Source organism: Gouania willdenowi, chromosome 11, assembly GCF_900634775.1.
Source record: "Gouania willdenowi chromosome 11, fGouWil2.1, whole genome shotgun sequence".
Lineage (NCBI taxonomy): Eukaryota > Metazoa > Chordata > Actinopteri > Blenniiformes > Gobiesocidae > Gouania > Gouania willdenowi.
This window is the reverse complement of record NC_041054.1, coordinates 13187244-13211797: the sequence shown is the minus strand read 5'-3', so window position 1 is coordinate 13211797 and position 24554 is coordinate 13187244. Positions and strand designations below refer to the sequence as shown.

The following is a 24554-nucleotide window of genomic DNA, read 5'->3' as shown; positions in this document are numbered from 1 at the left end:
CACTTCTTAAAAACTGGCATCATTTGTATTAGAGTGGAAAACCAGGCAATTCAAACTGTGCTACACTTTAATTCAGAGCAACTGCAAATAAGGAAAAACACTGCAGTCTGATAAAGAGTTCTCATCTGTTTAATTGTCAGAGTTTAAGAGAGGACAAACTGATGGCAGACCTCAACTCTCTTAATGGCACTAACAGAGTCTGAACCCACTGGCATTGCTGGAAAACCTCTAAACATTGATCCACATTGATGTCTTCAGTGTGAATGAGGAGGGACAGTTACAAAGGGCTTTCGGAACAAACCACAAATGGGATGAAAACCATTATGAATAAAACCAGTACAATTCCACTAAAGCATAAAAAGTCATTAAAATATCTGTCAGAAAGGGTAAAACAATAAAGATCTGTATAAGGAGAGGGGCTTAAAGGACTGAACAGGCTTTGCCTGCCAGACATTCTTGAGCAGAATGTTCAAGAGTTTGCCAACTGAATAACAAGTGACCAAACATGGCTTAGGAACCATAAGAAGGGCCCTGATGTGAAACTGTGATCATTCTCATAGTTGTAGTCCAAAGTTCTCCTGATGTACGTCTGACCATGTATAGTTTGATTATGGGATTTGATATTTAAATATAAATGTAGTGCTTACTAAACTACAAAAAGGGAAGAGTTACAATAATCTTGGATAAAACAATTGTTTGTTCTCTAATATTTATTATTTTATTAATGGCTCTCTTCATCTGTTTTCAGATGGTTTTAATAAGACTAGAACACAAGCTTGTATTGTTGTTACAGTGCCCAAGGTTTTAACGCTCATCACTTCTGTTTCAGCTGATATGGTCTTAAAGTTACTAAACATATGTTTATTGTAAATAGTACTGTATGTGAAGTTGAGTGTTGTTGGTGTAGTGGTAATTATGGAAGTTGAAGCACAGAATATGCCATGCACAACATGTCACTGGTTCCTACCTGTGTTGTTGTAGGCGGCTGTGGGCGTGTTGTTCTCTCTGTTGGTACTGCCTGAGTGGCTGTAGTCATGGGAACCCTGGGTCTGAAGGGGAACCTGTTCCTGGTCTTTGTTGTTGGCCTTGCCATGGTGGTGGTAGGTGCAGGTGTTGAGGACGGGATGGGCTCAGCTGTGGTGGATGCATCTTCTTCGGTGGTTATTTCCATGCCGAAGCCGGGGTAAACTGAAGTGGGCTCGGGTGAGAAGTAGACGTCCTCTTCTTCTTCTGTGGTGCTCAGGTCATCAGAACTGGTGTAGGGTACTGTACCGTCCACAGTTGCTGTGTCGGTGGTGACCACAGGAACAGACGAAGGCGGTTGAGGGGCAGCTGTGGTCTTGGCAGCGGCGGCAGCTCGGATACGTTCCAGTTCTCTCTCTCTTTCGAGCTCCCGTTCTCTCTGCCTCTCCCTTTCCTTCTCACGTTCCCTCTCGCGTTCCCGCTCGCGCTCCCTCTCCCGGTCCCTCTCTAACTCTCGGACCCGCTCCTTCTCCCTCTCTCTTTCCCTCTCTCTCTCCATCTGTCTCTCATTCTCTCTTTCCAGTTCACGCTGCCTCTCCTGTTCCCTTTCCTTCTCCAGTTCTCTCTCTCGTTCCCTCTCTTTCTCAATCTCCTTGTCTCTTTCCCAGAATGCACCACTCTCTCCATCAGCTTCAGTGGGCAGCGGGGTGGCGATGGGGTCTTCTGGGCTGAGGCTGGGCTCAGCAGCAGGTGAGGCAGAGGGAGCGGGGCTGGTGGCCTGTGTGGTGGAGAGGAGAAGAGGCTCCTCTGTGGTGTAAGTCACACTGGCTGAAGTCGGCCTCACCCGGAAATCAGGAACTGAAGAGACAAAATTACTGGGTCAAGATGTACAATCTTAAACATACTCCCTCGAGCCTCATCCAGCCATTAACAGATAACAGCAAATAAGACATTTCAGGCCTAATAGGTTAGTCTCTGGTGAGCAGTAAACTGAGATTTCACTCGACACAGTGGTAGAACGGTAAATACACATCATTGGGAAACGGAAGCATTCAGAATAATGACCAATCTGAGCATTTATACAGGAAAGAACTAAGGGTTTTGTGTGTTCTTGTCGTGTCGGCTGTTTTTGGAGTCATTTTGCATATTTTTTTTCTGCATATTTTTTTTTAATATTTTTGACTTATTTATTTGTAATTGTGTTATGTGTTTTTGGAGATTTTTGTTGTTTTTTTGTGTATTTTTGTGACTATTTCTGTAATTTTGTGTGTTTTTGGAGACATTTTGTATATTTACTTTGGGGACGCAGAAAAATTGTTGGCATTTCGTGTATTTTTGTTGTTCTGCATGTAATTTTCTATCAATTTGTATGTTCTTGTAGTCATTTTATGTATTTTTGGAGTTATTTTGTACATTTACTTTTGAGGCCACAGAAATATAGACCAAGGGTCACATGTGGCCCCTGTGCCGCCAGTTGCCCATGTCTGATATACAGTGTAATACAGAATCAAAGAGGAGGAAAATAGAAATGCATAAAACATTAGAAAATGTGTGGTATTTGTGTGCAATATTTGGTATATTATCAATAATGTTGCACAGCTAAACGGGGCTTGCTTGTAGAGTTATTGCAGAGGATTCCCAATAAAGGAAGTCAGAATAAACAAATTGTGTTTGGTTAATAACACAATTACTAATCCTTAAATTAATTCATGGTTAAAATAAACTCAGTTAGGATTTAGACCTGGTGCATGGGGTGGACAGAGAGGCACCAAACACAAGCCTACATACTGTAGATGTTGTATATACTGGTACACACAAAGTAGCATCCTTCCTATCTGAAAACATACAGTATTTTTAAAGCTGATCTCCAGATATATATATAAAAAAAGAGAGATTAAGATTACACACTTTTGGACACAGAGCTAATCCAGTTCTCAGGAAAATAAAGCAGACGTTGCAGCCCGTTTCTAAATACATGGAGAGCCTGATTTCTCCCTCCTACACACCTCATAATGCACCAAGAGAGCATCTTTTAGCTGGAATGTGCTTTACTTCCAAATGTCAACATGTTTTAAATTCACAGCAGTTTGTCTCCCAGTTTCACATCTGTCGCCGCTGAATTTATTGCATTTTATTTTGATAGTCACTTTTATAGCATTGTCCTTCAGTGACATTTTTAAATCTTATGTTTTCCAAACTGTGATTTGTTAACTTGAGAAAACAAGAAAACTCCTGAAAATCAACAACTTTGTGCATATTTTACAAAGGAGCAAATTGTTTCTTGTGGCTTTTATTCAATACATACATAGAGTTTCCTCTGATACGCGACATAAACCTACTGTTGCTCACAACACTCGGCTCACGTTGCAGCACCTTATTATGAAGCCCTTCTAATAGCAGTTAGTGCCGCAGTCGGATCAACTGTTACATTTTCTGCCCATTTAGCGCTTTGACAATGAAATCTGAGCACCATGCAAATGAGATAGACTACAGTTCGTTTGAGTTCAGCTGTACTAAAAGCAAACGAGCAAAATGCAACACAGACGCTGATCAAAGAGCTAACCAGGCGTTCTACTGTCTCCTGACCAGATGCAGGCTGTGATTAATCACGATCGTTCTGTTGCCAAAAAGCTTTTATCTCCTGCCTTTTTTGTGTTGGTCTTTCAGAGCACATAGAGCCTGTTAGAGAAATTACCCGTAAGTGAAACGCCAGTTCGACGTTTTTAATTGATAAACTGCTTTTTCAAAGGAGGCGCGGAGAAGAATGGGACAAAAAATGCCTGAGCCACCTATTTTCTTTTTATAATAGAATTACGCCACCTTCCATTCTGTTAGAGCACTGCAGTTTCTCGGGTTGAAAGAGAAACAAATTTAATTTACGGTGCACAAAGACATGAAGGCATGACGGAGGCGCAGAGGAGGATATTGAAGTATGGTCTCCGGCAACGCAGCTTCAGATAAACCGATCAGACGCCACAAAACGCTTCAATTTGAAACGGCAGCATCCTAAAACGAAACCAAACACGGCGACATTGCATCAGTGTTTAAAATGAAGTTGTTCACTAGCCTGCTGTTGTATCTTCATTTTGTGTGCGCTCTTCCACAACCTTTCAATGAGTCATGCTTAATGAGAAGTGCAGAGCTCCAGTTTTAACAGCCAGATAAGGAAATCAGCCAGAATTACAACAATGTGATTTAAGTTAAAGAAGTAAAGCTTACACAGACAGACACACAGACAGCTTGAAGGTAGTTGCGCTTTACTGCTGGCGTGTGTGTGATGGCCTAATCTGTGTGAAGTGTAATCTGATTAGAGTAAATAAGATCTATGGGAATGAAGCCTATGTTAGTGTTAGCAAATAATGGCCGTCAAAGGTGTTTTCATTAGATTTGCATGCAAATTGGTTGGAAAAGACTAATATTGTGTTTGTAGGGTGTGATTACATAAAAGTACCCCCGTCCCCCGTCCCCGTGCATCAGCCTGTGGTGAACAGGGCAATCCCAACTGGAGGACAGAGAGGAAGGGGGGGGGGTTGGGGTCTGAGGGGTCAGCAGATTGAAACCCAGCAGCTGTCGAGCTTGAGAGAAGCTGGGCGTGAACATATGACCTCTCGCACAATGAAACACACACTTACAGCCAGAGCCGGAGCCCGAGTAGAGGTCGTCGTCTGTGTAATAGTCATCTGTCGCCGAGCCCTCGTCATCGACGGACGGCGACCATGTCTGTGTCTGTTAGAAACACAAGAGGGGGGGGGGGAGGCAAAGAGCACATAGATTATTGTCGTTTCATTCAAAGGACACACCACTCTGGCAGATTACACGTTCACACGCGCACACACGCGGTCCGAGACAAGGTGCAGGATGCATTCTACTGTAGAACAACATCTGTCAGCCTGTGACTCTCACAGTTAACGGGCTGACCTCATGCTAGGATTTCAGCTTAGCAACTTCAAAGTGTTTCATTCATTTTCTGCCTCCGTGTCAAGTGCAAGCAACGTTTAGACTTTCAAGCAGCCGGAAAGTAATTAACTTCTAACCTCATCTGTATTAACTCTCTTTTTATCACATGAATTGAGAATTGTTAATATTATAAGACATTAATATCAGTCTGAAAACCCAATTCAACCCTTCAAGGTTAATAACATAATAGTCTTTTATTAATTTGCCAAACATTTTCATTAAAGCTGCAATCCAGATGATCTTTCATCAGGTAAAGACAGAGTAGGTCACATTGATCAATAAATCAAAGATAATTTGCTCGACAAAAAGGTTTCAATTGCCACTTGAAAGTTTGTTTTCATCTCCCACAACCCACAATGCAATGCAAGAAAAATGTCAACAGAAAGTGTTTTCGATGGAAACTTTCGAGTGGCAATTTGAATCTTTTACATCCGTATTTTTTTTTGTTGAGCAAATTGATTTCAATCTGAGGCCTTTATTATCGATCGATTCAATTTAGATTTTTCAGCGTCCAACTGTTTTAACTAAAGATGACATAATCAAATAGAAATGCAGCTTTTAAAAAATGAATACAAATTCAAAACATAAAACACATTTTAAATAGTAAAAGTTCAGCACACACACACACAAAAGAGGACGAACGACATAAACATTTCCAATTGGTTGTGAGCGATCACATGTGTGAAATGTTATATCAAGCGGTAAAAACTACAAAATTAAAGTCATTTGCTTGAAAAAATAGTCCAAATCTTCACAAACTGATTTGCATAAAGGTATGAATTTGGGGCATTAGTCACTCCTCCTTTCTTAACGGGTAATGAGTCGCTTAATCAGCCGACTAATTCTATAAGATATGAGTCTTCAGTCATGCTGGCAGCTCAGTGATGCCGTCCTCCGCCTCAGAGCCTTGACTGAGCAGGTATCGACTCCAGTGATAAAAAATAAAAGCCTCAGTTATGAACCGACTGATGCCGACTGACACACACACACACACACACACACAGTTAGCTGTATCTGAGAATGTCAACAAGGAGTTCTTCTTAGACGGAAAGATTTAAAAGCACTAAAGAATCACATTTCAGACTTTAATAGCGCACGTTGAGTTTGATAGATTGTCTGAATTAATCACCAGAACTGTCAACAAGCCTGAGGCTTCCAAAGCTGATCTTTAGTGTTGATTAAGCTTCATAATTTGAATAAAAATGGTTTAAATACGTGATCCTGTCTCCAGAAGTTAAACGCACACTGCACTTCAAACGGAGGCTCACTTCGAGAATACCAAATAATAAAACCATTGTTGTTTTGCTTTTCCTGTGAATCAGTCTTCATCTGAGGCACTGGGAGTGTTTAACACATCGTAATGCAGTAAAATTGTTTTCAAATGTTTCTAAATGCAATATAATTAAATGAAAGTGTACTTTTTAACATTGAATTTATGTACTTGCTAAATTGTTCACACAAACTGTCTGCCAGTTAATTAACAGAGTGGGTCTCAGGCTTCATTTGAGTCTCAGTGATCAAAGATTAGTAATTAGTAAATAATGGAAGATTAGATTTTAATCGTGGGATCATTATCTTCTCGTAATGTAACAGAAAAGTGTCTTCAAAGCGTCTAAAAACTATATTTTTCACAGTTTCTTTAAAGGGATAGTTTAGATTCCAAACCTAAATGTTTGGTCTTTGAAACTCCACGGCTCTCGTTTTCAATAGGTTTTTGTTAGACTTCAAGTGGCTGTGAGGGCGACATTTTATATCTTTTTACACTCACTTCACAAGGTTACGGTTGTGGGATTTAGAAACCGGATTCTCTGAATGAAACGCAGGTTTTGCCTTTAAGAGCTATTTTTCATCCATTTGTTCATTTTCTGAAGCTCGTCTTCTTTGGAGAAACGTGCACAGAAGTGGTGCACGGAATGACAAAAGCAATGCTACTCCCTGCAGGTCGGCTGCTGTTTTTTTTTTTTGTTTTTTTCTTTCTGTTACAAGATAATTCTTTTAACGGTTCACATCTCAGGTAAACATTTCAAATGATATATTGAATGAAAAAAAACCAGAGACAACGTCACATCTTTCAACTCTTGCTGTGTCTGAGTCTCCTCTGAATAACTGCGGCTCTACATGAGATTTACAGTTGCCCTTTGCTCTGTTATATTACTTTTGTTGTCTCTGAAGGCTCATTTTACAGCATCTTCATTCTTTATTGCTCCACCTTAATCCAGACCTTTTTGATGTCAGCCTGTGAGGGGAGAGCACAGGTTCGCTGACCTTCGTCTTCCAGGGGTCAGGCAGGACAGATTAGGGGGTGAACCTCTGAAGTGTGACCTCAGCCCTTCGGTCACTCTGAGGCTGATCCGGGCTCTCTCCCTTCATTCATCGCTCTCCCTTTAACTTGACCTCCATCTCACACGGCTGTGATGTTTAAATGCACACTTTAGCACTCAGAGGCTTTTCCCATCATGCAGGGTCAACTAATGCTGGAATCAGATGCATGCACTTAGGCACCGCATGGAAACAAAGCAGTGCAGCGCAGGGATAAAGGATGGAGCACGGCACCTCGCTTTACAGATTAAAACATTTCATGTCTGTGAAACTAATTAACTTCGTTTTAACAGCCTTGTTTGTAGTTTTGTAAATGCAGTTTAATCGCTGAGATTTATTTATGTTTATTAATGAAAATGAAAGGAAGCTAATCGTTATGAGGGAAATTATTTACAGTACCATAACCCAGTGGTTCTCAAACTTTTTTGGCTCCAGTTCCCCCGTTCTCTGATTTCTGAATTCAAGTGCCCCCTTTGTCCGACTACATTTTGCTTAGAAAACTATTTAAAAACAACTATAGAGCATAATAATGGAATGAAAGAGTGATAACACACATTTTAAAGAATCTCATTTTGTAAATAAGTGGAAAGAAATGGTATTTTTTTGGATTGTGACCCCATTTTGATATCAAGAGTTTCTGGAGAGCCCAAAGACATATTTTATTTTTATTTTTTTTTCGTGCATTTTAGTTGAACTACATTTATATTTCACAAAGTGAAAATATAGAAATACAGTTGTTTAAGATTGTGTGTTGTTTTAATTTAAAAAAAAAAAAAAAAAAAAAAAAAAAGAATAATGATTCAAACATTTCAAAAATCTAGTTTAATTTTTCAGAGATTTAGTGGCTGCTGAATAGATTCATTTCTTTAGCTTTTATCATTTCTGGTCATCTCACACCTGGGGTGGAATCAAGACTGACAGATTATTTGTTAATTTTCCACTCTCTCTCATGTAGCCACTGTAGTGCCATTGCGTACCCCTAGGGGTACATGTACCCCCATTTGAGAAACTCTGCCTTAACCCTTACACAAATATCTGTTTTTCTAACACCAAAAACCAAAGGAAATGAGAGCTTTTTTAAGCACTTACAATAGTTATTTTTTAAACCACTGAAAGCACTGAAAGCAAAACAAATCAGTTAAAAAAAAATACATAACATAACATAACATAACATAACATAACATAACATAACATAACATAACATAACATAACATAACATAACATAACCTTTGAAATAGATCAAGTATTTATTATAAATAGGTTTTATTTGCGTACTTAACATCCAACAAAGTGCTACAATAATAAATAACTAAAACATCAAGAGCCAACTTTGATATTTTTGAAATATAAATTTCAATATTTTACCACCTATGTGCACACAGGTCTATAACATTCATATCATAGGAGGGAAAATGTGTTGAACTTTTTGGCCATAATTCCAAATGATATATTTGGTGCTCATCACCAAAAGAACACCATACCTACAGTGAAGCATGGTGGTGGCAGCATCATGCTTTGGGGCTGTTTTTCTTCAGCTGCAACTGGGGCCTTAGTCAGGGTGGAGGTAATCATGAACCATTCCAAATACCAGCCAGTGTTGGCACAAAACCTTCAGGCTTCTGTCAGAATGCTAAAGAGGAACTTTATCTTTCAACACGACAAGGACCCTAAGCACACAACCAAATCAACAAAAGAATGGCTTCACCAGAATAAGATTGAGGTTTTGGAATGGCCCAGCCAGAGTCCAGACCTGAATCATCTGTGGGTTGATCTGAAGAGGGCTGTGCACAGGAGATGCCCTCACAATCTGTCAGATTTGGAGCGGTATTGTAAAGAAGAGTGGGCAAATATTGCCTCATCTAGATGTGCCACACTGATAGACTCTGACCCAAAAAGACTGAGTGCTGTAATAAAAGCCAAAGGTGCTGCAAAAACAAAGTATTACTTTAAGGGTGTGCGTATTTATGCAACCAGGTTATTTTTTATTTTTCCCCTTTAAAGGTTTCAGTTTGTTTTGTACAGGTTATAGGTCACATTACAGGTAGAAAAAGTTGTGCAATTATTTATCTTGGTGTCATTTTTCTACATCACAAAAACCTGTCATTTGAACAGGGTTGTGTAGACTTTTTATATCCACTGTAAGTGCAGGAAAAAAAAGGAAATTTAAATCAAGTACAGACATAAGGATCAGTCTGTTTTTCTCATAAATGAAGCTCAGGCAAGTGCAAATTATGAATGGGGTTGTTGTGTTAAAGTGTCTTTGGGCAAGACTCCAAATTTACGCCACTGGGCTCTGATATCACTGGTGTGAGTTAATCCAATCGATCAATGTGATAAACAGCGTAAAGTACTTTAAGACAAGTCAAGTGGTGATAAAGCATGATACAAGTCCCTTTAGACTCAACTGTAGACTCATTTAACCATGATGATACATGAACTCCGACTAAAAAAGAGTGAATTCTGTTTGATTAAAATAAAATGTAACTGGTCTGCATTAAAGACGTGAGCAGAAAATGTGATTGTGTAGCTTTGTACAGATGTCCGACTGACGGAAAGTAGATTAAATTGATCTTCTTACAACCTAAATATGTATGAAATAAGTGTGTGTGGAGAGCTTAGAATGGACACCTGAACAACTGAATGAAACAATGCTGACATTTTACTCCTTCCAAAAGTCAACATGCTCAAACTGTTCGCAAACGTGTGGGCAATGGCGCACCCAGCACGAATGAGGCCACATTAACTTTAGACTTGAGGAGGAGTGTTTCTGGCCATGACGAGGAGATTTATTGACTTTTTCTTTGTTATAGTCTTCTTTGAATCTGAATGGATGAATCAGGCTCTTTAAATCCCAGTAAGTCAACAACACTCACACACACACACACACACTTACAGACAGGGCTCTAACTTGTAATCAGAAACCATGAAGGCTTCTTCTCCTGCCTCTCAGTAAAGCTTCAGTTATTTCCCTCGCTACAAAGCAAGCGATAATACAATGATAACAGTGATAAAAGAGAGCCCAGGGCTGCTCTGTGTTTTGGAAAACATGTCGCTCATGGCCTCAGTAACTAAAGCAAATTTATCTACTAGGCCATCTTAACCATCCTTGGGTCCTGTAGAGCTGTTTCTGTTAGCTTGTGTGATGCTAATTGTGTTCACATACACACACAAAGAAAGAGAGAGAGAGAGAGAGGGGCAGCGGAAGCTCCTCCCCGGCTCCAGATAGAGGAAACCTGATGCCTTTAAAAGCCAATAAAAGCATAATGGAATCTAGAAACTCAAGCACCCCAGTCCATCACATGAGAGCAGAGATGGAGCTGAAATGCAAAGATGTAGATCCTGAAAATGAAATTGACATAAAGTAGTTTGGAGCTCGAACATAACGTGGAACTGCTGTGGAAAGGGGGAGATGCTGTGTGTGTGTGTGTGTGTGTGTGTGTGTGTGTGTGTGTGTGTGTGTGTGTGTGTGTGTGTGTGTGTTTTTCTGATGATCACTTTTACAATGAAGTCCGTTGCCATGGGCAACCTTTGCCTTTCAGACAAATTCCAAATTCCTGTCTCCCAGTGAGAACAGCTACAACACAAACCTCCCACACACACACACACGCACGCACGCACACACAACGTGTATGCGTACCAGTTTATACACACACACACACACACACACACACACACATACAGTACGTATATATCCTTCACCAAAGAGCAAAGCAAAGGTGTTCTGCAGCCTTGAATAAACAACCTAAAAACAGCCTTTCCTCCAGCTCCCCCCCCCCCCCCCCCCCCCTCCCCTCCTCCCCGCCTCTCTCCTCACTGGATCCACAAACTCTGCCAGGGTCTCCCCATCCTCGCCCCACTTTCCTTTAATCTTAAACTCCATGTCTTATCTCTGGGCGAGCACGACTCCAACAAAACACACACGTTTAACTTGGATAAACACAACCCACTTGCAGGGGCAGCACCAGAGCCCACCTCGGGGGCCACATTTACAAGTCTCCAAAACACACACAAACCGCCTCCACGACTTATGGTACATTTTTCAGTGATACCAGCTCCACTGTGTCGTGATGAGATTCTCTGACCGATCAGAGCGCCTAAAGTCACATTTTAGTACCCCGAGCCCCTGCTTAGGGTTTTCTGCAACCCCAGGTAAGCAGTTCCTAAAAAAGGTTGTTCCAGGGAAAGGGTTTCCTAGTGGATTAGTACAGTATAGTAGAACTAATGTTTCATGAAGGAAAAGCATCATTAGTTTCCTCTACTTCACTTGACAATGTGCATCTATATACATAGATCATCTATGTGAACATCTCACAGTGATATATAATCCTCCTCTGGGCCTGAACAGGTTTATCTGTGAAATCACGGTATGGAAAGCAGTCATGCGTCATTGTGCGTAATTACAGTGTGTGTTGAATAGGTGTAATCACAGGTTTTGTTTGTGGTGTGTGTGTGTGTGTGCAGAGACTCAAATGCCCCTAAGATGCATTTGTGTGTGTGTGTGTGTGTGTGTGTGTGTGTAAGTGTGGGTTTTTATGGGATTTTGGGCAATGCAGATTGGGCCAGCTCTGCATTTTGCCTCTTATTCAAAAGCTATAAACAGCTGTGCTTCCAGTCTGTGCCACATAGCTAACTAACCACAGTGAGACGCAACGCCGCGCTCCCTTCCACCGCATGCATAACCCTGGGCTAAAATCATCTGTATGTTGCCCTCAATTTCTCTCCACCACTGCATTTTGTTCCCATTCACAATCAAAGGAAACTGAAGGATGACAGCCACATTTAGAGGATCTGCAGAGTGAATGCAAGCCAGGTTTTTTTGGAAAATTATGAAGCAGCTCCTTTGTGAGATGTGCTGTGCCATGTGTGCTGTGTGAATCATTTTAAAACAAACTGGAGTCTCAGAACATATAATTACACATACGTCTGTAAGTATAACGATGATAAATGGTGCATGCACTACTGTATATAAATGGAAAAGAGCGTTTTAGGAGCATCGTGACTATATGTAGACACCAGGATGTTCACATCTTTTACAATAGATCTAGTGACTCCTGTATAGATAGAAACCTGATATGTGGCTGACATCAGGCCCACGGGAGCTTCAGTGTGTGCACGTGTGCCGACTTGTCTTTCACAGCCTGGATCTTTTTACCTGAGCTGCATTTTCGCCGATAACAATATTCCATTGAAGCTAATCTGTCCCATATTTTAATTTTGATTCAGGATTGGGGAAAGATGGAAGATCATGACGAGTGTGTGAGTGAGGGTCTGATATTAAAGCGTTGTCGCTGCAGAGGCTTGATAAATGAGACAGTGTGTATTTGAAGGTCATACGACAATTATCAGCATTACAATGTAGGGAAAGACTAAACTGTTATTTTGGGGTAAAAAGATGGATATGCAAATGAGTTAAACATGCAGAAGCATTGGATTCAAACATATATTAATATTGATCGAAGATTTGCTGAAGCTTTTTTTTTCTGACTGGTCCAATTCTCCTAATTTTGGAGTTCCCCTTTAAGGTAGTCGTGCAGATACAGACCTTCATTGTGATGCACTTCAAGTACATTCCTCAGTAACCTGAGAGTTTACTGCTGCTGCTGCTGCTGCACAGAACCTGGCACACACGTGTGCGCACACACAAAAACACATTAGTGTCTAAAACAACACACTCAACGGTGCTCCTCTTCGGAGGAAAAGCCGTTATTCACATTTTGTGAAATAGAGAAGCGTTCATATTTACAGTAGTTCAGTGGTTCTCAAACTTTTCTGGGAATCGCCCCCACCTGCGCCCACATTGCCCTCCAAACAATCCTGACAAATAACACAAGTAATGTTTAATTTTTCATAATGAATCAAAAACTAAATGAAACTAATCACCTGCATGAAAACCAAATTTAGTTATTTAGTCAAAAATATAGGAATTAAAGGAACATTGTTTGTAATCTGTGGCAAAAAGCATGAGAGAACCAAAAGGGAAAGTAATTTTTTTAGTCATTTTAAATAATTATTTTCACACTTCAGTTCTCGGTTGCATATCTAATGCAGTCTAATAATTTAATGCTCTTTTATTTTCTACTACATTTTTAGGCTTCTCATTATTATTTATTTTTGTGTAGGGAATTTGTTTTGTCTTATTGATCTCAGAAAGGCATTTGGCATGATAACGAAAAGTTTGTCACGCCCCACCTGTCATACCTCTAATCTCAACCTATTCTACTGAGAAGCACTGCACTAGTTTAATCTATGCTCTGCTGGACCAGGTGCATAATATTGCGTGTACAGTTTTAATTTTCTTTGCTTGTATTTTTATGTTAGTGACGCCCTTTAAAATCGGATGATCCATCATCAGGGGTTGTTCTAGGCTTGTCCACACACACACACACACACACACACACACTAAGGGCTCATACATGAGGAGATCTCTAGTACAGACGCAGTTGCATGTTCTCCCCGAGCTGAGACACAATCTTCTCATAAGTTTAAGCAAGAATGCATTGTTTCCTCCTGCAAGTAATATTTTTTTTTACCAGTTTTGCTGAAAGTGATTGTAGCCATGGTTAGCTAACAGGCTAGGATTAGTAGCAGTAGCCACACATGCTGCAAACACTGTTATTAACATAGACAGTCCCTCTAATTTGTTCTTATTCAAATTATTCCAAAGTAAACAAAGACAGTCTGATTTAACGGTCTCATCCAAACCCATCATGTTTTCATGTAATAAACTCATTTCTCTAACAGGTAATTTGTACTAATGATACACCTCGAACACAAGGCGGCCCAGATGAACATGCGGCCCAGCTACATCACCGCCTGCCTCCAGCAATTTCTCCCCCTCTGTCTCCTGAGCCTTCTTCTATATTAGCAATTAGATGTATGTGAAGTGTGAACGTTTCTCTCAGGGAGTTGGAGTTCATTAAAGCGGTGCGTTCAGGCTCCCTGAACAAAGAGTCTGTGTCGTGTCTGCTCATATTTTATCTACAGTATCGCATAAAGAGGAGAAACATCACAGCGATGAACGTGGGTTATTGGTACCGAAAATGTTTCCAGACTGGGCGTCAGACCGAGCAATGCACAAGCATGGCAGACGGAAGCGCTGCAGACTAACGGTTGTCAACCTCCTCTGTAGCTCAGTGACCAATCACTGAGCCACTCCGACTAGAGGTGTCCCGATATGTTTTTTTCATATCCGATGTGATACCAATATTGCAGCCTTGCATATTAGCCGACACCGATACAATATCAGCAAGGATCATACATACTTTCATTGCTTATTTTGCAGTGTAGAATGTTAGAAAAGGCTTTGATCAAGTGATATTACTCAGAGAATAGTCAGTAAGAGTAGGTTTGAGAAAAACTGACCCATTTATTATATTAACCAATGCGTTACAGACATTCTAATCACACACACACTATAGCTCATTAATCTTTTTGCCTCCTATGGAAGTTTCTCATGCTTTGCAAATGGGAGCCAGAGGTGGGTTTCTTTTAATATTGTGCCGATACCAATACTAGTATCGGGAGGGGTCCGGATACGGCAATAAAAGGCTGGTATCGGCAAGTATTAACTATTAACACGCCAACACCATTTACAGCATCAAACTACTTTCAATACCCAAAGAAGCCTCCGAACACCATTGAAGAGGAATCCACCACCAAAGCACGCCAAAACTCAGGTTTCAGAAAAGAGTTTATTCATCTGTCACCCATACCAGGTAGGCAATAAAAAAGGTCTCCTGCATTTACTCTGTGTTGGTGTTTTTTCCTGTTTCACAAAGGTTTAAGTAGTGCCGGACCAAGACATGATTGCAATGATTTTTACATCCAAGTGCGTATGCAGCTCTTAAGAATTGGAAGAGAAACAGGTCATGTTTTTTTTAAACACCGCGGTATTGGCATGTATTGGTATCGGCCCGATACTATGCAGCAGGGTATCGGTATAGGCATCAGTACGAAAAGAAAGTTCATTGGAACAACACTAGTTTCTTTGTCTACCAGTGGTTGGAAAAAAGAGGCAGCAATCTTGGCAGCACAAGAACAAGCACAAGAGCCAGAAAGGCCATGGTCTACCACAGCAGATTAGACCCAAGAGGCAGGCACGGTCCAGCACATAGTGGCATGGTGTAAGATGCCGGCAGGATCCGCCTACATGGAGAGGCACAACTACGGTAAATGGTTGAAATAGTGCACAGGAACATTTGTACCCAGTATGCACTGGAAGCTTCCAAATCCCAATGGGTCACACCACCAAATGTGGTTGAGAACAACAGGACCAAGATCCTGTGGGACTTTAGCTTCCAGATTGACAAGCAGCTTCTGGCAAACCAAGCGGACATAGTGATGGTTACAAACAGCAGCAGAGGGCAGTGGTCATAGATGTGGTGATACAAGCTGACTGCAACGTCAGAAAGAAGAACAGGAGAAAGTATCAAGGCCTTGAGCAGACGTGGAAGATCAAAGTCAAAGTGGTCCCCGTGGTAGTTTGAGCAATCAGGGCAGTGACCCCAAAACTGAGAGGGTAGCTCCAATAGATTCCAGAAACAAATCTGAAGCATTGGTTTACTATGCGTACAGTGTGAGGAACAGCTCCAATACTGAACAACCCTCTGGTAGAAAAGCTGAGCTTGAGAAAGACAAATGCATCACCCCAAGAGTGTGAGCGTGTGCATGTTTTCTTATAGTTTATTAATAGTGATTTATCTGTTGCTCTATGCCTCCTGTTTGCTTGGTGGGCGGGGCTTAAGTGGCTGGTATGATAAGGTGACCATATTTTGATTTCCAAAAAAGAGGACACATACTCAAAAAGTGCTCAACGTTTTCTTGAATTTACCTTGTAAAGGCAAAATACAATATAATAAATAACTTGTTATTGTCAATAAGGTACAAAAAAAAGGATTATTACTTATTGATATTCATTAATTAACATTAATTTTCTTTAAAAAAAAGGTGAAATCAGCGGTGACTCAAGTCAATCACCTTTATTATCCACGAATATATGGTCTCTCTTAATCTCTCTCTTTCTCTTGGACTTTGATCCAGTTTTTCTTTTCCCTTCATGTGACGATTTCGTCAAAACAAAGCAGCGTATTTAATAATTCTGTCACGTGTGAGTAAAATTACAGTACTGATTCATATTGGCTTTAAAGAGTTTAAAAACTCCTTTGCTTTCAGAAACTGGTGGAATTACTCAGACAGAGCAAACATTAGCAGATTTATGGTCTTTGAAATCAATGCCTAAAAAAAAAATCTGAGGTTTAAAGAAAAATTTTAATTTTGATTCGATTTTCAATTTTTTTTTTAATGCAGACATCAGATATATTGTCAAAAGTACAACTTTATTGCTGTGATTGTCCTCAAGAGTTAAAATGCAAAGAACAATCCCAAAATAAAAAGTCACTGACCTGTCATTCAACAATTTCAAGCTTTAACCAGGTTTAAGCAAAAGTGCAGCAGCAACTTCACAGTAGCTTAAATTTTCTGATTAGGAAATCAGATAACTACATATTTTATAACATATAACATTACAATTAAAAAATAATAAACTCTTCCCTTAGCAGCGTTGCATAGTGCGAATAAAAAATTAAACATGCCTATGGCACACATATAGCCTACTCAAACAAATGTAAACAAACAACCCACAAAGACGGAACGTGAAAAAGTCTGAAAAAACTGTGGCGGAAAAAAATAAATAAATAAAAAACAAAAAATAAATTCTTTAAAAAATGTTTACTCAAATTTGCAAAACAAAAATAGTTTTTATCTACAAATTACTATTGTCATAGTAATTACTAGGATTACTATTGCAACAACACATCATCAGTAGGATAAAACTAACCTGTCACACGACGGTCCCTAAATGTAAGCGATCGCTTATGGGCAGCAATTCAAATCTCTGGTTTTATTCACTGTAGGTGGAGAGCCCACACTTCATAAAGCAGCTGATTCATGGCCGCCTCTGTGTCTGCTCCTCTTCATAGCCAGTCTGACCCTCGCTGATAGGACCCGTGCAGTGTGAGCCACGTTGGACACTGACGCTTTACCAATATCACTGACATGCTTACTGGAAGGCCTGGAGTCTGTTTACAGTGCTCCAATGGCTTTTAGTGAGAAAATCCCCGGCCTTGTCAGCAGTGACCTCCAATCTCTATTTTTCCGCCTCATCTCATTCTACAACCCTGCTCCACCTTTTTCTTACAAGCTGAGCAGGCGGCCAGGCGGGAGACTCCAGCACATTTACAGTGAGACGATAAGATGGGAATGAGATAAGGTTTTGAGCAGTGTGCGCGTGTGTGTGTGTGTGTTTGTGTGAGTAGGTTACCAGGTGATGGCCTGGTTAGAACACCTGTCACCTTCAGCATAGATTAGCACAAAGAGCCTCTGCACCGTCAACCTGTGCACACACTTTGGAAGACTTACCAAAACACACACACACAAAGACAGTCCGACTCGGAGACGATATCTCGCGGCGACGACGTCACCTGAGCTTCTTTAACCCTCAAAGCAACAAACACCCGCACACTTCAGCAGGAGGGGAGGAGGAGTGAACCCGAGCACAGTTTTACCTTGAAGGATCCAAAGCCGACAATCTTCTCCTTCTCACACAACGAGGCCACGTGTGCACAGTGAAACAACAAAGACCTTTATCTCCCTGAGGAGCAGAGCCTCCAAGCTCATTCTTTGTGTCATGGCTGTATTTAAACACAACTTTCAGGAGCTAAAATCATCACCAAGATTGTAAAATGCCAAAAACATGATGAATAACTGTTATTAAGTTTGTTCATCAAGACAAAACTAATAACACATTCATTAATTCCTTCATAATTAGTTTTCTTCATATTTATCGAGGAGGTTAAACTTATTTGGAAATTACATACTTTTTCATCTTCGGGGCATGAATAAATTGAAGCCAGGACTTTTTTTTTTTAAGGAATTAATCTGTTTTCATCTGGTAAATGAGCCATTATGATTTTAAGGAGTGGAGGTAAATGATCCTGAGTTTAAGTAGCTTCCTCTGGAGTTTCCCTGCTTTTCTCCAGAGCTTATGAGATCTTTCTAAGGAAATAAATAAATGGTTGAAAACGTCAACAACAAAAGACAGTGATTTAAACATATGGCAGATTCAATTTCAAAGGAAATTGAAATGCTAATAATTTTCAATTTTGTGTTGTTCAAACGGCGTGTGAAAGTGACATTTCTTAGGTTCCCATCTGTCTATTTTTGTAAATAAAAATCAGACAGCAGGAATCTGCAGCAACAAACGAGAAGCAGCTGCACAAAGTAAAGACAGCTTCCTGCCAACTCGACGGGAACAAGAGTATCGGTGATAAACGTGGGGATCCTCCTCATCACTCCCACATGAACACAAACGCCGCAGGAGAGAGAGTGAAGGAAGGCAACATCCCTGAGATAAACCTTAAGTGATGCACACAGACAAGGAAGCACGGGAGGGGATTTCACCCAGGGATGTTTAACCCGTCACTTCATCCAGACATGATGTTGTTTATATTTAATGTGCTTTATTCACTTCACGCCATTGTCGCACTTTGTCGCAATTTGCAGGCAACAGCTAATTTTTCTCATCTGCCACATACACGAAGCATCTACATGGGAACATCAGCCTTTCAGCTTGCTTTATTACTATACGACTCAAACTCTGTCAAAATTTCTGAAATGGAAACTTCTTTAATCAGATGTGAGGCTCGGATGTCACATATCATCCTTGTCTTGTCATGTTTGTGAGAATGACATGAACATGCGGGAATGTGTGGGAAAGTCGAGCTGAAATCCCTTTTAGTACCAATTTCTAATCAGTTATTATCTGATTGTGTTGTTGCTCAAAATGTGCACATACTGTAGGAGGAAACAATGTGGTGTGATGTACATTGATGGGGTCAATCTGTTGGATGACCTTAACTGATCAAATTGTAAGAAATGGGCATTGGGCGTCAACTTATTTTTTTTACTGTTGTGTCGTTTCAGGTTTTTGTTACTGTCACGCATTTGTTATTATAATTAATAACAATAATAATAATAACTAGAACTGCAAGCAGTTATGAAAGGGGACCAAGCCTTCCCACGTGACTTCAGCTGAAATAAATGTTTGAGATAAGCTGAGGTGTCTGGAACAACCCTCCAAAGGGCACCGCCCTCCCTTGCACGGTTTAGCCTGCAGCACCACTTTTACCAACGGAAAAATAAAAAGAAAGAATAATAAAAATCAGAACAATTACAATAGGGTTTCCTGAGAACCACGTATGCTTACATACATACATACGCGGATCCCAGGCCCCGGCCCCGCGGGCTTGGCCCCCTAATAATCATATTATTGTTGTTAATTATAATAACAATATTTGCATTTAATATGCAAAGGTTTCATTTATCCAGACAACTTTTTTGTGGCAAAAATAGTTTTGTCTGGGCGTGGACCTCCTAAGGACACATGAAAGCAATCAGTAGATGCCTGTGAGGATGACTGACAGTTGGCAGTCAAAACAAGTCAGGAGATCAAAGTAAATTTCCTGAAAAAAGTTGTCTGAATAAATGAAACCTTAACATATTATTTCAAAAACGAAGACTTGCTGGAATTAATAATGGCAATTCCTGAATTTCCGTTTTTTTTGTTTTTTTTTAAACAAAATCAAGCAGAAATTGTCATACGACACAAAATATGCACGTGTTGGGACAATGTCACACATTTACACACAATTTTTCCCTATAAAACAGGTCAGCTAACAGAGGGGAATGTCAAATCTCGTGCAAATCTTGCTACGAAATATAACAAACTTCACCTTCTGGCATAGAAATAGCAAAATGACACAGACTAAACCCTCACCTACATGTTTTAGGACCAAATCTCGTGCAAAATCTCTTTCCACATAATCTCACGTGATTTCAGCACATAATCTTGGCACACTTCTGCAGAATAGAAATACAGTGTAATACTATTTAAATATTTTAACCAAATTTAATCTATGAAGCATATTTGGCACAATTTCTCGAGGTTTAATAGCCAGTAATGACAAACTGGATACATTTGAAATGGAAAATCTGAGGTTTTTCTTACAGTATGAGATGTTACATGTGAGCAGTGCTCAACGGGTTGTGGACATCTCTGTAGAACCAATCAGATCGTCCTTATTACTGATAAACACATCTACTGTCTGAAAAGTGAGTCCCTGATGGAAATTCTCCCCCAAGTAATAATAATTGGCAGCCCACAGGGACGTTTCCTGCTGAATATAAAGCATCACAGCTTTGAAATGGAAGGTAAATTATCATTACAGCAACAGCTGCAGCAGGGGGTGATGAACAAGCATCGCTTTTTGTTTGCACGAAGAATCCTCCTGAGCGGTTTGTACCCTTATTAGCTGTTTAAATGATGGGTAGTGGCTGTAAATGTTTCCTATGCAATCACCACTACACGGAGATTATTAGACGTTCATGGGATCGTAGTGTTTGGAGTCATTTGCGATAACACAAATACCATCTGACATTTACAGCAACGTCCTCAATTTAAAGAATATGCAATAAACGAAAACTGCTACTGAATGTCACGAAGATCCATGTTGACATGAAGCTGTGAGCAGCACTGAGTGGGAAGAAAGGAATGCTTATCCAATGCCAAACCAATTTTTGATCGCACAATGAAAAAACACACACACACACACACAGATGCTTAGTTTACTGTGATAAATGAATGCAAAGCGAGGAACAAAACAGAAACACGCTCAGATTCTGCAGCCAAGTAACGTGATTTCCTCATTTTAGTCATCTTTGTTCATCAGGTTCCTGATGGCACTGCAGTGTCTGATGACATGGTCGTGTGGGACGGTTCATTACATTGGTTTAAGTATGATTTCTGACCACCTCCACAGCACGAGGCACTCTAAGGCAGTGATACAGGCAATAAATCCCTTCCAGCCTGATTTAATTTGAAGTTTATTGAGTTATTGAAAATCCAACAGTAGCTACATTCAAATTGTAAGACATGTCTTGGTTTTTATTATGATCAAATCACGGAAAAAACATTAATAAACAAAAAAGTCTTTTTAAGTCTTCACAATCAGAGAACTGCCAGCTGTCACATTTCTACAGAAACGGCACAAGATGTCATCAAAGTCGCTGCTGTGTGGAGAAAATCTGATGTTACAGACTCCGTTTTGGATTGATGTGCTGTAAACTGATAGTGGTCGATTTAAATCGGACTTATCGGACAGGATGAAGCACAAAAACCAGCCAGAATGGATATTTTAGAGCTTACAAATGAAACAGCGTCAGGGAAAAATACATGTGACTTGGTATTAGTTAGGGATGTCCCGATCCAATTTCGATATCGGATATTGATATTTTTATTTTGCATTTATTTATCCCCCCCCCCCCCAAATTAATTTTGTATTTATTTTATTCAACTGTAGAATACTGTAGATATTATGTTGAAGGTTAAAATGTATGTAACAAATTGGTTAATAATAAATGGGTCAGTTTTTCTCATCCCTACTGTTGCTGACTATTGTTCTCTGAGTAAACATCACTTGATCAAGTCTTTTCTAACATTCAACACTACTAAATAAGTAATTATTATTTTTTTATAAACCTGAAAAAAAAAAAGTATGTATGATTCATGCTGAAATCTGATCAATATCGGTATCGGCCGATAGATACGCAAGGCTGCAATATCGGTACCATATCGGAAATTTAAAAAAAGTTGTATCGGGACATCCCTAGTATTGGTGCCACAAGAATCCGAAAAGGAAACAGCGAGTGTGTTGTGTTGTGTAGTCATGTCTGTAATTAAGGTTTTTCAAAGAAAGGAATACTGTTTGGCACAGAAAAGAAACAGAACTTAAACACTGGGGTGTGTTGAATGTTTTTGAAACGTTACTTATTCAAACTGAAACTAAGTGTACGCTGTGGTTTGAGGGATTCCTGGCTCTGCTTTGCTTGGCAGAGACGTATTACTTGGAGTGTCGGGGTTGCTCGGTGTTGTGTTCCTAAAAGTCCACTCAGTTCTGTCTCGCTCGCTCTGAGACACACAACGTTAAGCTTTTATTTCCTGCAACGATCCAGCTTTTATAGGTTTTCTGAGCTTAGCTATCAAGGTTGGATCGCTGCCGTGGCTGCGGGCAGGAAACAGTGATAAACTGTGGCATACACATTTTTTTAAAGTTTGACATTTGGCGCTATAAATGTGCTTTGAAGAAGAAAAAAAAAACAACTGTATTGGCTTTTCTTTTTCTAAGCTGCCGTATACAACTATTATTAGAGCGTTTAGCTGTATTGTTACCCCAGATGAGTGTCAGGAGTGAGCTCATTCACTTTCACTGATCAATTCAGGCATTCAGATTAAATGTGCAGGATAGCTATGGGTTGATGTGTTAGTACAGAAAATAAACTGTTTATTTTCAGAACGGACGAGCTGCGACTCCATCGTTTAGACTGGAGGTGTGTTTATCCTGTAACGTCTCAGTTTTTCAGGCGGCTGACACTAAAGCACAGGACTCACATGATTGTATAGTGACACGTTAGCTGGGCTCAAACAAAGTAACGGACTGGAGATGTGACACACACACACACGTACGCAGAGACACACACACACACACACACACACACACACACGTTTGCTGAGGGAGGAGGGGAGATACAGACACAGGGAGGCATAGATGTATATCTGTGTGAGTAACCCAGCTGTTACACTAATCTGACAATCCAACAGGATTAAAAACCACATCTCTAACTCACACACACACACACACGCGCGCGCACGCGGCCTTGACGCGTGGAATCCTCCTCCATTATTTATGACCTTATGAAAGATGCATTTCTGAGAGAGAGAGAGTGAGTGAGTGTGAGTGTCACCGACCTGCTGCCAAAAATGTCTTTAGATCTCAACACCGCTCCCACACTTTGAAAGTGTGTTTAATGAGTTTATGAGTGTGGGGATGGGAGGAGTTTCCCCGTAGAGTGTGTTGCACGTGTGTGATGATGATGATGATGATGATGCAGCGAGGGACGAAGGCCTGTTCGTCAGCCGATGTTCCAATAGTTAAATATGTGGCCGTGTGGACGAGAAGACGATGAGGGAGCGATAGAAGACGTGTGTGTGTGTCAGAGTTGGGGTCAATTACATTTTTCAATTACAATTACATCTACAATTCTCCATGTTTAGTATGATAGTCTGAATGTAGCGTGTTTGAGTGTTGGTGGTGGTCGGAGGGGCCGATGGCACACTATGGCAGCCTCGCATCCATCAGTCTGCCCCAGCTGTGGCTACAATAGTAGCTTACCACCACTAAGTGTGGAGTGAAAGAATAACGCCTTCATTTTGTAAAGCGCTTTGAGTGTCTATGATAAAGCACTATATAAAATGTGTTATTATTATTATGTTCAATTACGATAACCATGACCGGCATTTTTTTCCAATTACCAACTATTATTATTCCCCTGAAAGTCAATTACAATTAAGTTCTCAATTACTAAAGTTAATATTCAATTAATCACTGGAATAAACAACCTCATAATGCATATCCTTCCTCTTGTGTTAGCTTTCTGTTAGCATCTCTTAGGATAACGGGTCGGTTTTGACCCGTGTCTTAAATCAGCTGTAAAATACACTAAAAAACATGGGCGTATGAGCCTTTTTTTCTGTCTGTGTACCGCTAGATTTAAATGTTCTTTTAAATGGTAAAATAATCCTCAGGAGAAGTGACAGGTAGTGGGAAAACATATTTTAGTCATTGTTCACAGGAGTGTGACGATATCTCGATATGGCGATATATCGCGATTATTTTTATTTATTTATTTTTCGCACGGTCGATTATCGTAACGCTCACGCTCAGTATCGATTTTTAACTTTTTCTTTTTTTTTTTTTTGATTTAAGATTTATTTTATTATTTTCAAAACCTTTTCTGCTTTTTCACTAAAATGTGCCGGTACGTCTTCACAGACATTTTGTCACTGTTTGTTGAAGGAACCAATATATTGTTTACTAAATTATTGCACTATAATGGTGTCACTGGTAAGAAAGACCCTATTTTTTGTTTACACAAAGCACTATTGGAGAGACTTAATCATTTACATTGGTATGTTGACACTTATTTACAGAAATGTTGGACTAAAATAGTGTCACTGTTCATAGGACACTTTTTCAATTTATTGTCTTTCAGAGATATGAAATAAAAATTGAATTTTTTCACTTAATCTTTATTTTCTTCTTGTTATGTCATAGATTATCGTAGATTGATTTCTGACCAAAATATCGATAATCGCAGTATCGTTATATATCGTGAGATAATCGTTATCGTATCGTATCGTGAGG

The 24554-nt window shown here is 40.0% G+C and overlaps 1 protein-coding gene across 1 annotated transcript in view; it reads right to left on the bottom strand.

Annotated features, from left to right (window-relative positions):
• sdc3 (syndecan 3) overlaps positions 1 to 24554 on the bottom strand; it is a 47412-nt gene that overhangs the window by 2651 nt on the left and 20207 nt on the right. The window contains exons 2-3 of the mRNA XM_028461445.1: positions 4596 to 4689; positions 968 to 1821 (exon numbers count right to left, since the gene is read on the bottom strand). Of these exons, the coding sequence (XP_028317246.1) occupies positions 968 to 1821; positions 4596 to 4689 (948 nt within the window). The remainder of the gene's footprint in view (positions 1 to 967; positions 1822 to 4595; positions 4690 to 24554) is intronic.